This window comes from Coloeus monedula (genome assembly GCF_965178545.1).
Source record: "Coloeus monedula genome assembly, chromosome: 2".
In the NCBI taxonomy this organism is placed as follows: Eukaryota; Metazoa; Chordata; class Aves; order Passeriformes; family Corvidae; genus Coloeus; species Coloeus monedula.
This window is the reverse complement of record NC_138782.1, coordinates 9,141,598-9,159,079: the sequence shown is the minus strand read 5'-3', so window position 1 is coordinate 9,159,079 and position 17,482 is coordinate 9,141,598. Positions and strand designations below refer to the sequence as shown.

General features: G+C 37.0%; 1 protein-coding gene across 1 annotated transcript in view; it reads right to left on the bottom strand.

The window, feature by feature from the left end:
* Positions 1 to 1,137: 1,137 nt before the first annotated feature.
* PPP3R1 (protein phosphatase 3 regulatory subunit B, alpha) overlaps positions 1,138 to 17,482 on the bottom strand; it is a 39,121-nt gene continuing 22,776 nt past the window's right edge. Inside the window, exons 2-6 of the mRNA XM_082300334.1 lie at positions 16,028 to 16,067; positions 7,252 to 7,428; positions 5,605 to 5,664; positions 4,698 to 4,882; positions 1,138 to 3,313 (exon numbers count right to left, since the gene is read on the bottom strand). Coding sequence (XP_082156460.1) covers positions 3,266 to 3,313; positions 4,698 to 4,882; positions 5,605 to 5,664; positions 7,252 to 7,428; positions 16,028 to 16,067 — 510 coding nt within the window. The 3' untranslated portion in view covers positions 1,138 to 3,265. The remainder of the gene's footprint in view (positions 3,314 to 4,697; positions 4,883 to 5,604; positions 5,665 to 7,251; positions 7,429 to 16,027; positions 16,068 to 17,482) is intronic.

The window sequence follows — 17,482 nt, the reverse complement described above, 5'->3', positions numbered from 1 at the left end:
CTGAATCCTGAATCTGCACATGTATAGATTCCTTAATTCCTAAAAATGATCTGTAAGGACAGCCTAGCAAAGCCAAGAGCCACCAGATTAAGTACTTTCCAGTGTACCAGAGTACCAACAACTGTAAGGACCTGTGTGTCCTCCTTAAAATGCTACGTAAGTAGCATAATGCAACAAAAGTAGGGGGAGAAATTGCAAAGACCAGTTCCCAGTATGATTTAAAAATGGGCCCTCCTAAACCTGCCAGCCAACCTTCTGTGAAGTGTCTTGCAAAATAATTAAGTTCAGGCTTGGGAATGAAAAGAAAAATTGAAATGAGATTATCAAACACATGGAAATTGAGTAAGCATTTAGGTCAGTGTCCAAGTTTCCAGAGCAGTATTTCACAGTATGGGATTATCTCTGCAGCCAAATTGATTGAAGCCTTCAGTTGTCAACAGATTTTAAGACTTGCTGAGTTACCTAAACAGACATTGTTTTGCAGTGTGAGCTATCCAGGGGTCAGCATGCCCATTCTGAGCAGCTCCAGGTGCACGCACCTGATCACTTATGTTTTCTGTTCATTGGCTGCTTATGTCATTTATTTCAATTAGCTTGAAAGATACGGGAGAGTGAGGCAAGAGCACACAAAATTAATGTTTATCCAAAATCAGGTGCATACCAACACTGACCCAAAGCAGCATAAGGGAGAGGGCAGCACCCAGAAGGTCCAAACACCTGCACCCCCAAAGAGCACAGCACAGAGCTGCTGTGAAGGGCATACCTGTGGCACAGAGGGCTGGTGTCATCAGCACAAGCCTCAGACCTTTTCCTGAGAAAGGAACTGCCTTTCATTCTCCACCTACATTAATGTTAAGGTGTGTTGGTTTGTTTTGTTTTTTAAACCACTTTCCACAGGGATTTCAAAGTAAGTATGTTATCCACTTTGAACATCTGGCAAAGAGAACCAGATGTGCCTTTGAAGAACCTCAACACGTCTTGAAACACTGAAATAAATCCCGAAGTTTTCAGCAGACTGCACCCTGCAGTTTTTCAGTACATCTTAATAATCGAGGAGTGGACAAAGAAATATGAACAAGTTTTCTTCAGAGCAAGGTGCAGAGCTACTTTAAGGTGAACAGGAAAGGTACTGAGCACCCCAGTCAAGGTTCAAATATTTTATTTTGTATTCATACAGTATGAAGATTCTTATAGTTCCCACAACATATGATGTAGCATGCAGAGGAGAAACTAAACATTCAACATAAATCATTTTTCCCCACACAAACTAAAAAAACACAAACCTCATCCCTCCCCTTCCAGTCCCCCTAAGGAAATAACATTAGCACTAATTTCTATAATGCCAGCCAAGATATGCACAAGCAAGAAAAACTGAAAGCATTTGCTAAAATGTTTGTAACAAATACTTATGTACAAAAAATTCACAAAAGACTAATTCCCCCTTGAAGCAGAGCACATGGCAGTTGACACTGGAACAGATGCAACCACTGGCTGGGATTATAAACCACGTACTGATCCAGAGGAAGAAAAAAGTTACATGTAGTGGAGATTTTTGTTTTGAACATTAACATTTACCAAAGTTTGGCAACATTATCTTTTTAATTATGCAAATTATGTAAACAAGAGGAACATTTCAAATTGATCTACATGCAAAACTTCATGTCATGCAAGGACACTAAGCACCTGGATTTCTCTCTCACAGACAGAGCCCATGATGTGCAGCACTCAGTTGAAGGAACAGCTATGGCAGACAGGTGCTCAATTGAAGAGGTTCAGACAACCTGCACTTTCCACTGCTCATTATAAAACAATTTTTTTTAAATAGAAAAACTACTATACAGGAAAGATGTACTGTCCTAAAAAATCTAGCAAATGTTTTTCTTCCAGCCAATAGTACCACTGCAGAAAAGGGAAGGGATGATATAAAGTTGTAAAACATGGCTCACTACTTTTATATCACACAAATATATCAAGTTACCTTCCATTACAAATTATGATATGGACAAATCTAGAAAAGAAAAAAAAATTCTCCAGGAAAAGGACTGGAGAACCACAAGAGGTATAAATTTAGATAGTGTGAAGTTTTCCTCCTCTATGGCATAGGTTAACAAGATTTCCCCCCTGTATGAATCATATATACATATATATATATATAAAATATTACCAGTTATTTAGCTACCTGTAGTATTTTTTAAATGCAGGGGGGAAAACTATCATGGTTGAAACAACAGAATTTAAGTGGCAAGAACATTTTATAATCTTAAGTACTGTATAAAATAAGTAGATGGGAATTCTGCACAGTTATGTTGATCCTAATTTCATTAAGCTAAGCACAAGAGAAAATCATGAATGCGTCTACCACCTTAAGCAGCTGTATCTAAACTGAACCCAGAACAGCAGAGTTGTCTTGGCTTCAGGACAGCTGTAAATGCTCCCAGTTCCTGGGTGACAGAATCTAACAGCCATCAAAGCATTCCGCAGTCACTATATGCACAGGAGGACTAGTTCTTGGCAGTAGCATTAAACTATATTCTCCTATCAAGTAGAACTGTACTAAGTTATTTAGCAAAGAGACACAGTCCCTGGTAATATATTAACAGGTATAAATAAATTTAGTCTCCTGTGTTACAAAAAAAAAGTAATTAAGGTGATTTAATAAGAAGCAATGCTTTGTCAGCCATTCAATATATAGAAACATCTGAACAGTCACAGGAAAGGAAAAGAGTTGACCTAAGACCCAGTTAAAATTTTACATTCTTCTACTATATATATAAAACTGTGTGAAATAAAAGTAAGGATGTATATCCATATATTGAACTGTTAATATTCTGCTTGGCACTTTGTACTCTAGTTTTGTTTCTGAATCAAGTATATTAAATTAAAGCCCACCTAGCTACTACATATAGAAAGCTACATATATATCTATATATAAATACACACACACATATATATATATAGATAGATATTTCCTTGTTATAAAAGATGAAGAAAAATAAATTAAAAAGCCAACCCCTTCCCTTTCTCCGCCACACTGATATGCTCTTTCCATCTTTGCTGTCCTTCAGACTTTAAAGTGCTACACTGAGTTATTGAGAGAATAAAAGTTCAATAACACTTAGTTGGCTTCATGAGGCTCATGTTGGAAAATGTGGCTTCACAGAGAAAAATACTTCCATTTAAATACACAGAGAGCATTGCTGGACGTCTGGAGCAGATCTTCAGAGATGGAGAAGAAAGCAAAAGTGTTGGGTGGTGCCCTACAGAGTCACACATCTACGACCATCTTTTTGTGGATATCTAGGCCTCCTACAACCTGGGAGAAAAATAAGGTTCAGAAAGATGAGAACTGAAAGTTAGCAAGGTACAAAGAACACATTCAATAGATGCATTGAGGTCAACCATAAAATAAAGGCAGTACCTTCCCTCCAAACTGATTTACGTGTTACAAGTACTGTGAGAGATAAATATGTACAAACCAAGGTAGTTCAATATTAGTACAATTACACACTCAAGGGCCTGAAAAACAGTGCAAGTAACACAATTTTGGCATTCCTCTCCATCTCTTATTATGGCCTTGCAGTATGTTTGCATGTTAAATAAAATGGTGACTTCAAAACCACCCTGTAAAACTGTGAACCTTCCCAGGAGAAGGAAAGGGCCTTAGGAACAGCAGCAGGATTTCATACAGAACTGCACACACCCAGAAAAGAATTACCAGTGTTCACAGGTGTGTGATCCATGCAGAACAGAAGGCAAAGGAAAGCTGCCATGTACAGAGGAGCGTTTGATAATGCAGGAACAAAATTCAGTGGCCAAATGGTATTTGCCAAAGACAACAAATGAAAAAGCATTTTTGTAGATGCACAGGACAAGATTCAGAGAGGGTAAAATGCAAGAAAAAGGGTAAAAGGTTTTAGAACTGGAAAGTGTCCTGTCAGGAGGTCAACAAAAACTTAAGAAATTAAAAGAAAGGAAAAGGAAAATCCATCAGTAGCACATGACAGGAAACCTGGGCAGAAGCCCAAGGACAAAAGAAGATGCAACATCACATTTGATGGATGGCAAAGATGACAGCCCAGTGCAAGAAATAAACAAGTAATGCACTAAATCCAGGCGTTTGCAGGCTGTAGCTCTGACTCCTTTGCAGATGAAGTTCTTTTTACATGATGTCACAAAAATAATTAAACTTAAAAAAAAAAATCCCCAAAATGCAAAAAATAGAACCTTTTCACTTTAGTAGTTGGCAGGATGGCAGATTTCCACCCCCCGCCTTCTTTTTTTTAGAATTCACATATTTTTTTGAGTATGAACAAGTTATGTTTGAACTGAACTTGTAAATTCAAAGATTAGGGAAAAAAAAGCAATGCCCAAACCATGCTATCAAGTGTATCTTCCTTAATATACTGTTTAAAAGTCGATGCGTAAACACTCATTATTTCAATTTTCAAAGTTTCAAGATTCAATGTGTCATTTACTTTTTTTGAGAAAAGAATTTAAAACTTGCTGTCAACTAATTAAATAAATATACCACATGGGTTGAAATCAACCCCTTCAAGCATTAAATGCAACATTTAAGCATTCTGTTCTAAGTTCTTAAAACGTGCCTTTTAACTGTTTACTCTTTTTCCAGAGCAGCACTTGAGAGGCTATTTTTTTCTCTCTGTAAATGACAAAAGTTTTCTTTAGAAGTTACTTACAGCACAGAATTCTTCAAAGGATATTCTTCCATCACCATCCTTATCTGCATTAATTATGGTTTTATCTACAATTTGCTGTAACTGAGTGTCTTTGAGATTGTTCCCAACCATCATCTTCAGCACCTGGAAGAGCTCTCCATTTGAGATATAGCCATCTTTGTCCATATCATAAATGCGAAAAGCAACTGCAGAAGTAAAAAAAAAATAAAAAAAAAAAATAATAATAAAAAAAATCAAAGATAAATAAACCAACCATTTAGTAGCAACTGTGGTTGGAAAAGAATATATACTCACTTTAGAAAATGTCTTAGCACCAGCAGTAAGAGAATTCTATAAACACCAAAAAAGAAAGTCTTCCCCACCACAAGTAAAGCACCCAGGCAGCAAACAAATTACAAGCTTCCAGGAAACAGATGACTCAAAATCTGGTTACTCTGCTGCAAACAACTTGGCATCAAGACTGAATTTACTTTTAAACATTTGAATCTTAGTTATTGGAAGCTACATCCATAACCAAACCTGTTTCTTTTCTACTCCAAAAGCCTGAGTCTGGAGATGCAGTTCTGAAACTAGAATTTAATGCTTTTCCACTGTAATAAGGCCCTGTAAGTTCACAGAACTAGGCAGCAAGCTGTTCTTAAATGAATTTACTTTTTTAAAAAGCAGAAAGCAACTGAAATTCTTCAGAAAGCTACCAACCTCCTCCAACCTTCCCAGCAGAAAAGAGTGCTGACAAATTTTCACACAAATAAATGACAAAATGTGCAAAAAGCTTACAATCTACTTTCATTATTTTCCACTTTACATTCCATTTTACAACAATATGGATTTGTCAATTTCTTAACTTACAAAAGTATATTTTTGAGGATTAGAAAATTTTTGTTAAGGAAAAAATCAAAATACTTACACCTCAACTTCTGTTCTTTATCTCCTTTGACACTGAACTGGGAGACTCCTTCTATGAATTCTAATTAATGCAAGGAAAACATGTACAAGAAAGTGTATTTTTTAATAAACGAAGTAAACATTCAGAAAATTTTAGAAATTGTAAAAAGAATCTAAATTACCCTCAAATTTTTAAAATATTGCCCACCTTGTGACACGTAAATGTCTGCGTACTTTGATATTTTAACGTTCTTCAGTGGGAGGAACCCCAAATCCAATGCAGCACTCACTAAACAGACCTGGTCACACCAGGATTTAAGTGATTTTGTTGCTGGACCTTCACAAGAACCTGACAGAAAACTCTAAGATCTTTACTAAAGCTGCTCCAGTTGGGACTCTAATCGTACAACTCCTCTCAATGTTACAAATGTTCTCAATTTAAAGAATTACATTGAAACTGAAAACTGCTTTTAAAGAAATACCAAAATAGTATTTTTCTGTAAAAGAAAATTGATTTTGCCAACTTCCTGTTCCCTCCCAAGAGGAACAGCCCTCGATAACTGTATTAATCACAGCTCAACATCACAGACAACATGATCCTCATTGTTCATGACTACCTATTTTTTACAAGGGAATTTTGAATAGTTTCATGCAACCATTACTGCTTTCGATCAAAACTCAACATTCTGGTTATACTGTAGCTATCCCTACAGAAATTTAAGGGGTTTTGCAAAGGTTAGCAGCTCTTGTATATTAATACCTTATATAAAATGTCAGCCTGTCAGTATACATAAAATTCAAGTACTTTCTCCAGTTTAAAAAAAATGCAAGAAAAATCAGTGTTTCTTAGCTCTATTTAGTAGTGTATTTGCTCCAATAGTAACAGAAATTGTATCTTAACTTCCACAAGGCACACACATCCACCTGATCCATTTCATGTCACCTTCTCTAGTCATAAGCAACAAGAAATACTAAGTATTTTGTATTTGAACAGAACTTGTACAAGTACAGTACTTGAAGAGAAGTTACAAACATTATCACTTCTAAGGGTCAGAGACTGTTTAAAGATGAACTAGTAATGAAGATAATAACCTGCTCGCCCTTTTAATCATGAATATTTAAAATCAGTCTAAAATTTTCAGAAATGTACTAAATCAAATCTTCTAGGTTGTTTGGGTTTTTTTTCTTCAAGTGTCAATCTAAGATCTACCTAAAAAGAATCCCATAAAAGAAGTACCAACAGAAAAACCTGAGCTCCTTTCTATTTTCTAAATACTCCAACAAAGGACAGATTTTATTTGGGTATTTGGATAAATACAACTTATGCAGAAACACACCACTTAGCCTACCCCGCTTTCTTCAGTCTCTCCTCAGCATCAAAATGAAGTCTAAATTGGTGTACTTTAAGAGATACTCAGTGAGTAGTCCTCAGTCACATGACCTTAAAAGCTATTACTAAACAATTTGCTCTTTTAAACATTTCACTCAGAAGTGCCTTAATGCACCAGAGAAACTAGTTTTACTGGTATTTAGTTTCACTAGGAATTAGCGCCTTATTTTCATTAACAAATCTTCTTCAACTTTCCTCTTTCTGATGAAGAAAAATATGAATTCTAAAGCTCCAGGAATTCTGAAGTACCACCACCTGTCACAAAACACTGTGCCTTACCTTTGAAATCCACTTCTCCATTGCCATCTGTGTCAAATATATCTATTACTCGCTGTACTAACGGGTTCTGTTGCAATTCAGGTAAAGACATGAACTCTTCCACGCTCAGAGAACCAGAGTTGTCCAAATCAAGCTTCTTAAATCTCTTTCCTAGTCGTTTTATCTCATCAGCATCAACTGAAATGAAAAACAACCCCATACTTATTCTCAGACAGGCTTCAGTAAACCCTTTGCCGTTAAACACAAGGCACATTTAATTGCTTTCCTACAAGATTTTCTCCTACTTTATTATAACTATTAAATTCCTACAAAGATAACATGAAATTCTGATGACAAACACAATTTTATTTTAAATAAGACTTACCTTTTTTCCTCCCTGCACCTGCCATGATACAGTTAGCCTTGTGACTCACTGAATATCACATGCTGACACAACATTTTGAAGGATTGAGGATGCTTAGCTAGTTAGTTCTTAGTCAGATGGCTCTTACAAATACCAGGTAGAAATTAAGGAAGAGACCAAGTGTTCTTTGAAGGAGCTAGCATTATGTTTACACTAGACTAACACAGTATGTTAGAAAGACAATTATATCCAAGTCGTTAGCAAAACTAGTGCTCTTCAGCACAGCAAACATGAGACCTCCTGGGATATGTGTCAAGTTAAGCAGGTTAAGAGTCCTACTGTTTACCAGTTATCTCTCACCTACTCAAAACATCCCTCTGACTGACCTAAGATCATTTTTCCTCTTCATCACAAACAGGAAATAGGCACACCTGTAGCCTCGACCTGCATACAGCTTTTTTTTTTGTCCCAGAAATTAAAGTAGATTTAGGTTCTGCAGCAGCACCTCTTCATCTAATCTCTTCAAATTTATAGAGAATCTCAATTAAACATCTGATTATGCCAGGAATAGACTAAATCTGTTAATCCATAAAAACAATTACAAGAAATCTTGTACTTTGCTACTGCTGAAAAGCTTGAAAAAATTTCCCCATAATAACCTGAAAATACCCTGTCAGCAACTTCATTTACAAGACCCAAGTTTGTTCACATGTTGCTCACCATTTTTGGCTGTGAAGGAGGAACTGAGGTTCTTAGGAAGCCTAGAAGGAGCCCAGCACAGAGCAAACCACAGCAAACATACCTTGCAGAACCTGACGCTGGCAAATTCCCCCTACCAACCTTAACATGAGCAGCTTCTTCAATGTTTCTTAGCTCCATTTAGTAGTGTATTTGCTCCAATAGTAACAGAAATTGTATCAACTTCCACAAGGCACACACATCCACCTGATCCATTTCACATCACATTAATACCTTCTTAGGTTTTTGTAAAAGTGCAGCATAAAACCACACAGCTCTGAGTCTTTTGATGTTTTGAAATTGCAGCCAACTCAAGGACCTGATCCTCTACCAACAGTAATGAACTTCCACTTCAATTCCTTGATATCCTTGTCTAAAATCCAATGAGACACAGAGTCCTCAGAACTGTACTATTTCAGAACGAAAGACAGAGCCTGCCAGAACTCCAAAGGCACAAGACGATTTTCTGTCAAGACTTATTTTTTCTGAATGGTAAATTCTGACATTCTGCAGTTAGTCTGTCTCGGTTAGTCAGTTACGGCTTGCAACCGCAGAGGCAAAGGGCAAAAAACAGTCTCCAGTCCCAGAATAATCTTCTCTTTGCTGTGCCAGAAAGTGATGGACCCGATTCTCCCTCTAGGACCATAAAAGTAAGACTAAACATAATCTGCTTTCCTCAGTTTCTAGTAAGCAGTGTGGTATTTCACGTAATTAATCTCTCGATTGCAGTGAAATATTCCTTTTACCCCCAGTTTCTGCAGAAGCCTTGAACAAGACTGGAGATGTGCCCTGAACAGTATGACACCACAGCAATGGCAGGAGCACATTGCACAGCTACCCAAGAACCCCTCCAGATGACACAGCAGGAGATGTAGATGTAGAACATCATCATGTGACTAAATGAAGACAGTATTAAAAAGGAATGGCAAAACAGAGCTCCTTGGGCAATTTTATGAGTCCATCAGCACAAAATGCTGCTTCTCACCAACACACTGAAGGTATTTGCCAACTTTTGCTTCTGCACACAGAAACTCTTTTGCTTCCATTCTTCCTCACTTCCAGTCCTGCCAGTGGACAATTACTGGGCCCACCCCAGTTTAATGTAAAGATAGCACGTTGGCAAGCTGCAAATGTGGAAAATTCATTTTTAGTGCAAGCTCTACTTGCAACTCACATAGAAAGAGTTGATACCCACAAAGAATTCTCACCGTACAAGCATTTGAAAAAGCATAAAAATATTAAGGGTGGCTTATTGCACTACCTACATAAGCACATTTTCCCTTGTAAAATAAGTGTATGAATAGACATAATTTATACCCATATTACTTCACTTTAAAACAACTAAACAGCAAATTGAAAGTAGTATCTATGGTGTATATAATGCACTGCCAGTTTCTTACAGATCAGTGGAATCTCACTTCCAATATTAATAGAAAGACTAATCTTTCCATTTTGGTGAGTTCTCAGGCCTCCTAAGCAACCTGAAATACTTCCTAGTTCTGCAGTTTCACAAAATCAAAATGGAGAAAAATGATAGCAGCATTAACACAGCTGGATCTCGTCTCCCTTGCCACAAAAATGAATGAGTTAAGGAACTGCAAGTTCTATAACATTTCTAAGTAACATGTAAAAAACTGCTAAGTACCAAAACACAGCGATGACATTTTCACAAATTAGGATGTAAACACAGAGCTGCCTGAAGCAGGACTACAGACCTCTGATCATTAGGTAACATCATTTTCTCAACAACCCAGAGGTCGCATTAAAGAAAGTCTTATTTCATTACTTCAGTTCCATTTCCTGGTTTGGGAGCTCAAGTCCATGCTATTTTTTCCTCATAAATATATGAGCGAAGACTGAAAAGTGACACCCAGAGTTCTGTTAGTGTTCTGCTACAAAGTGGAGCTAATTACCACATATACGAGTCACACACACACTGCTACACAGCTTAAATTGGCACAAGCTGGCACAAAAGACAGACAAGACCAACTCTGCCATTGCAGAGAGACAAGACCTCCCACACAAGATGTGCTAAGAAAACAAACTTTGTCACAAAGGTGTTTTATCTCGAGTTAATGTATCTCTAGCAGGAACTACCAATACGAACTATAAAAAGAACATTTTCTTGAGGCACTCAGAAATTGATCCACCGGACACAGTATTAACAAGCAATGCTGCTCTGCCATCATCTGCTCGGCACAAGAACCACTGCCGGGTTAGCCAGCCTCGCATTTATAGTTAACAAGATCCTGAAATTTACAAACTAGCAAGTGTAAGAGAAGAAATTTGTTTTGTTTTCAAGATTGTACAAGGAGGTCAAGATTATGGATGATAAAGATAAGAATCAGATCACAGGAAGGGGAGGAGGTTGCAGAGGCATGTAAGAATATTTCTCAAGAATGTTAGCGTTTTGCTGAACTGTAACAAAGCAACAGCTGCCTCAATTATGAAATTAAGGAGTCCTGATACTTTAAAAATGTTAATTACTCTTTCTCCACATACACACACATCCCATTTCATAGCTCATACCAGCTCAACTCCAATGCACAGTCTAGGTAAAAGTATCTAGCAGCAGTTTCTACTAGAAATAGGATTACAAATTTCTCATTCCAAACTGTGAAACATTCAGGCAGAGGGTTTGCCTGCACTGGAGATCTGAGAGAGGTTCTTTCCTTGAGGGGAGAAAAAAAAAACAAGTCAAAGAACAGTACTGAAAAAAATCAGTATCTCTGCCAAAAGCTGACCAAATAGCAAACTCTTCCAATGTTTTGTTTCTGGCAATTGATAATCCATGAATGACAGTACCTGGAGGAGAAAATAATGAAAAAGCAAAGTAGATGCAGGACTAAGAAAATTTCCTTTAATAGTTCCTGAGCATAAAAACCTCTGTTCCTAATGAACATAACTGGATAAACATCTGGAGACCACTGTGTTCACAACTGACTGTATGAGATTTCATATCAGAATCTCATTATTTTTCCTTAAATATATTGCCATGAAATCCCTTCCACAAGCTGAATTTTAAAAAGCTTATACACTTGAAAAAAATTTGTATTTGAGTAGCATCTCTGTCTTCATAGAACAGCCTGAAGAAGTAAGAATATAAATATAAAATAAGGGATGAATACATTACAGTATAAAATGGCTTCAATTTGCATACCTTCTATCTATTCTTTCTTCAGTTCGCAGTCTTCATTTCTGGTGACTCTCCCGCCTAAGCTGAATTAACCTAAAAACTGTGTAGGTCTTCTGGGGTTTAATGTTTGTTTCTTCGTTCTCCTTTGGATTTTTTTAAAGGAAAACATCATACATTTATGTGTAACAGCAATTTCAATAATATCTTATCCATTTTTTGTTGACATTATCTCCAAGAACGCACACATACAACAGTTCCCATCCAAGATGGATGTTCCCATTTTTTACAAGACCTTTATTTTCCTTGTCCTTATTAACAGACTTTCTTAAAATTCCACATAGCTCTCACTGAAGAACAGAGCACTAAATTAAATTTTTAGTGTCTGAACAAAATATGACTTTGTGCCCACGCAAACTTTCTTAAGTACTGCTGGAAATGCAAGGCACAAGATAGTTCAGATCAAGGGAAAGCTTCTGAGCTGAAAGGACTGATGGTGGCAGTAGCAGACAGAATTTTAGAAGACCAGCTCAGGAGACCAGGACAAATAAAAACATTAGGAAATCTAGGAAGTCCAAGTTCACAGTAGTGTAAAAAGGGTGATACCACCACTGAGGAAAATCAGGAGGACTGAGCTTTGTTTACACTGTTTGAGGCACAGTTTGCCTGTGACTCATCACCACATTCTGAGCAACCCTGAGCATTCCTCTACCTCAGATCCGAATTAGCCTTTTTAGTGCTGTGCTCCCCAGATGACAGGGGGCTCTGCTCAGTGCTTCCTATGCTTTTCAGCAGAATCGGACAGTATTCCATCAGCTTGGCACTGATGCCTGAGCTCACAAACTTACCAAGTGGCTGGAAATAATAACTGCTAAGTGCTCTTCTTTAAAACGCTTTGTTGGCAGTCCTGTACCAACATCAAGTTCTGCACTGTTCTAAAACACATGGAATTATTTATGTTTATTTCATAATCCATTTTGAGTTTTGTTCCCCTTGTAATTAACATAAGGGGGGGTGCTAAGTAGTTCTGGTAGTAAGGAGTTTTTTGTTAAAGAACTATCAGTACTTTCAAAAGATTCCTCTTCCATCCAAGTATTAAAATTCTTAGGGCCAACACCTGCTTCATCTCTTCAATTCCTTTGCATACATCTAAAAATACGATGAATCATGTTAAAATGCTTCCAAGAAACTACATGCAAATACTTTGCCTCACTCCCATTTTAGTGCAGGAGTCTTATCTCCCAGTTGTTCACTAATATGCTGATCCACACGACTGAGTTCCTCACTCCTTCCCACCAACACAGCAGTAGGGGATGATCCATCATACTTTAAACAATTCTGTTTCTAATTGTTATGCTTGTAACTGATGCTCAGATAAGACTGTAAAAACTATTCAAGTGGCAACTCGAAAAGCTTTATTAAAAGCCTATTTCAGTGTGCTCTATGTTAAAAACAGTAATTTCTGAAAAAAATTAGTATTTTTTCCAGTTAACATAAAGGTACATAGCTAACTTTTTATTAATGTGAGAGCCAAAAGTAAAGAATGCCCTAAAACTACAGATTTCTGAAATCCACTACATTCACTGATGCTTTAACAGGATAATTGTTTACATATTAAGAAGCATTGGGCATCCATTGCTGCAAAGTACACGATATACACACAGGCATCTGCAAAGGGTACAGACCTTGGAAAAGCTGCACATCTCTCACCAATTAGGTGCTAAGCACTTCTGAAATCTAAATGTTTACCTAAATGTTTAAAACTGTATTTAAAAGGTTGGCTTTTCAGCTACTCTTAGAATACTGGCTCAAAGGTTTAACTAACAAAAACCAGACCAGAGTGTGGTCACAGAGAGCCCTATTTCCACTTATTTTTTAAACATGAAATCATTATAGACAAGAGTATTTCTAAGGTATTAGGAAAAATATTGTCTAAATCAAACATGTTCTGAAATGAATTTTAAATGTTTCCAGACTAATTCCCCCAAAAGAATTGGGATTGCAGAGATCTCAAAATAAAACAGACCTTCAGCAAAACTCTCACCTCTACCTACAGTCTCATCTGATTCACAAATATAACGTTTCAGAGTAGCAACCAAGTCAGCCATTTCAGTCTTGGGAGATCCGGTTTCAAAAAGATGACGCCCTTGAGAACACTTCAACCACTTGTCTTGTCTATGCTTACACACAGCTGGCCTAATCCTCTTCATGACTTCAGATGTGTCAATTACAATTTCCTAAGTTAGAAAAACTAGTCTCCTTGTCCTAAAATCCAAACACTCTACAGAAGAGTGTTTATATTAAAAATACTACACTATAAACTATTCTTTACTCTATTACAAAATAGTTTTCTCCACATCTTTTTGCTATGATAAAATTTTACAGATTTTGGCTGACATCGAATTTTCACCATGGAAAGCAGTGCTAGGTTTTCAGCAACTTCTGGCACAGCACAGTTGAGAAACAAAACCAAACCACTTTAAGGAATCCAACAACACTAATTCACCCACTGAGAAGAACTAATGTTCTAAAATGAAAGGTTAAAAGCATATGCTTGACTGTTTAATGGTGTGCATCCTCTCCAAGGTATCCTGAATTTACTTCACATAACTGCCAACTTTAACACAAAAATATTCTTATGAGACACCAAAGTAGCAACTGCAGCACCAAGCAGAGGTTATGACCCAATGCCTCCATGCAAATAGCATTAATACACTATTACTAACTGGCAGTCTCCAAAAAGTATAACCATTCAAAATCCGTATCTGACAATCTTCAAAGACATTGCCTGGCCTTGCCTTGAAAGCTTTAAACCTGTCAGTGACAATTTCTGGGAAGCAGCAGGAACATTTAACATTTGAAGAACATTGTGAACGTCTACTTAGTGGACTTGCTTCCATACATGCAGCAGTGCACATCCACGCCCCAAATCCCTGGCTTTCAGAATATTGAGGCATGCAGGATCTTTAAGCACAGCACTATCATTGCAGTGACTGGGCTCATCCAAGCAAAGGGACAGTGAAAACTCCATTTTCCCCGTGTGTATAGTTATGTTGCCCAGGGACACAGCTGACCTTCTGTGAGAAAGGCCATCAGAGCAGAAAAAGCTCTAATCATGCGAAACTTCACATTTAAACAACAGCTCCAACATACAGTTTAACTATAGAATATAGTGTGGAAATCCTCACCTTCTCTGCAATAAAAATGGGCAAAAAGCTCAGTAACAAACCTTTAGGCTTCCCGTTGCTACCAATGAATATAGCTTGTCCTAGAATCAGAAGTTAAGGATGGCAACAAACTGCTTACAACTCTGACATGAACACGACTAGCTACAAAAATAACTCTTCAGAAACCAATTTGTCCCTAACTAAACACTGACCAATGGAGCAGTAATGTAAGATTGAGATATATATATATATGATTCAGGAAAACACTACTGAAGTCTTCACTGAATACAAAACTCCAACCATATATTTGCATTTAACAAAATGTACTGAGAGCATTACGTAGCTATGCACTGCTGTGGATAAGATTCTCAAGTGTTTGCAAACTTATGACTCAAATTAGAATCCATGTAGATGTTCCTATTAGGCACAGAGCACTTTCAAATTACCAGCTAAAGCCTCATTTCTCTGAAAAAAAAAAAAAAATTTAGATCAAGATTTCTCCATGATTATCTATTTTCTGTTACAGTTTGAGTTACAAGACCCAGAGGCCAGTTATGACAAGCACTGTGAAAGAAATCTAGAAAACATTCCCTCTCTTGAAGAGTTACTCTGTTTAAAAACAAGATCCGATTCACCCAAGATAAGGAATTTTATCAAGTGGTTCAGAAGACACACACACACGTCTACACACACTTTAGGGCTGAAAAAAAATCATTCCATGGAAAAAGTAGCTAAGAATAGGTACACTTAGCACAACACCACAAGGACATTTCAAAAGACAACCCCTTCTTTGGTCAGCTTTAAGCAAAAAATCCTTCATTTTTACAGGGTAGATTAACCCCATGAGATGGAGCACTGAATTTTATTCTCACGTGACCAAAAGCAAGTAACACCAAGTGAGTTCTCACCTAACTGCTTGGCTGCAAGCATACACAGGGGAAAAAAAAGCTCATTTAGTCTCAACCTCTCCTTCCTCTGAGGGCACAAAGCCAGTTTAAGCAATATACTTCACTCCTAACACAGCACAGACTGCACCATGAGCTGCTCCACATCTCTGAGGAACTGGCACCAGGACTGAGGGAAAAGCTCCACCAGTCGAACTACACTTCACTCTACAAACATCAAGACTATCGTAAGGTTTTTTTATATTCTAATGGAAGATTCAAAGAAAACCCTCAAAACTTTAACTGATTTTTATTTTAAAGATGGACTGATTTTTGATTTTACAGTTAACAGCAAAAGCTGTATTGTTTCCAAAGGTAATTTTTAACCCTTTTAATTTTGCTCTTTTGGTTAGTATATAAACTGCATAACCTACATGGAAACTGTACATATCAATCCCCAAGTAAAATTCACTTCTGTAACAATATAACATAGCAATTAAAAAAAACTTACAGTGTGAGCACATTTCCAAAGGGTAGCTTGCCTCATTTCCCTGAAACACAAGAAAAAAAACCAAAGTTTCAATTACTCCCAAAATAGCTCTAAGGAACTATTTAGATTTCATCACTGCAAAAATCTCAGGCAATCAAGTTACACTGCAATTTAAAAATATGTATTTCAGACCCAACAATCAGAAAGAGTGCTTTATTTGGATAGATCTATGTTACCAACACATACAAAGAAATATAAAACCATTAAGAGGTCTGTTCCCATGAGAATTCCCATGACAATGTCAGTTCACATGATTATGGCAATCCCATATTCTAAACTCAGAAAAACAAACTCACTACTTCGATATTGAGCAAATGCTGCTTTTCAAGTTAAAAATATTTAATTACAGAACTTCACAAAGCCTGTGTTACCATTTTATTTCACACACAGAAAAAGACGTCCTTATGAACTCCGATGACAAATCTTACTCAATTTGCACAAAAAAATTTTATCAAGTTTTCTTCCCTGAACCACCTGCCCATTCCCCCCCAAAAAGGATTCACACACCAAGAATGATACAAAAGAAGAGTTTTATATGACCAGAAACTCATACATAACAGCTTTACATTTAAATATTTTTGTAATGTTAATTTTGTACTATGTTAATATGTTCCTGCTTTGTAACTGAATGCAAAGTCAAACTAAGATTTTAAATCCTTGCTATACTACAACACAGTAATAGCACAAAAAGCTTAAAACTTTGAGCGTGTGAACACTTTAAATTTGCATATACAGAAATCAACATGAACTACTACAACATGAACACCAAAAGACACTAAAACTTGGTATTTTCCCCCAAATGCCTCACTTTGCGCCAGAGATCACAATACACACATGCTTAATGACTTTTCTGAATCCATTAGCAAAGGACCAACCAGATAACAGAAGAGATTCATAACCATTTTCAAAACAAATGTTTTTAACGGAATGTGTTACACAAGAAAACAAAACATATTTCAGATGAGTCTAAGACACTATTCAGCAGCAATTCTCTTATGGTGTGGAGCATAAGGGTTTCCACAGCTGAGCACTTACAAAGAAAGGCTCATCAAAATTATACAAAATTGAATAGAAAGAGATATTACTTGACAGAAGGGGGGGAAAAAAAAGGAAGAACTCCATTTAGCCTAGAAGCTAAAATGCAACTGCATTTCCTAATTAGAGCAGAAAGGGGCAGAACAAACATCTCACAAATCTAAACATGTTCAAGAGGAGATTGTGGTGGTGGTGGTGTTGAGGGGAGTTGTTTGCACTTCTTTATCTAGGGAACACTTTCACTTTGCTTATCCCCCACAATCCACAAGGTCTCTTGCTTCTTTAAAAAATGTTCTAAATAGGGCAGCAAAAGGTATATACAGCCTTAATGTCTTCTCCAATGTCTACTTAGAGCAAGACAAAGCAGCAGAACAGAAATGT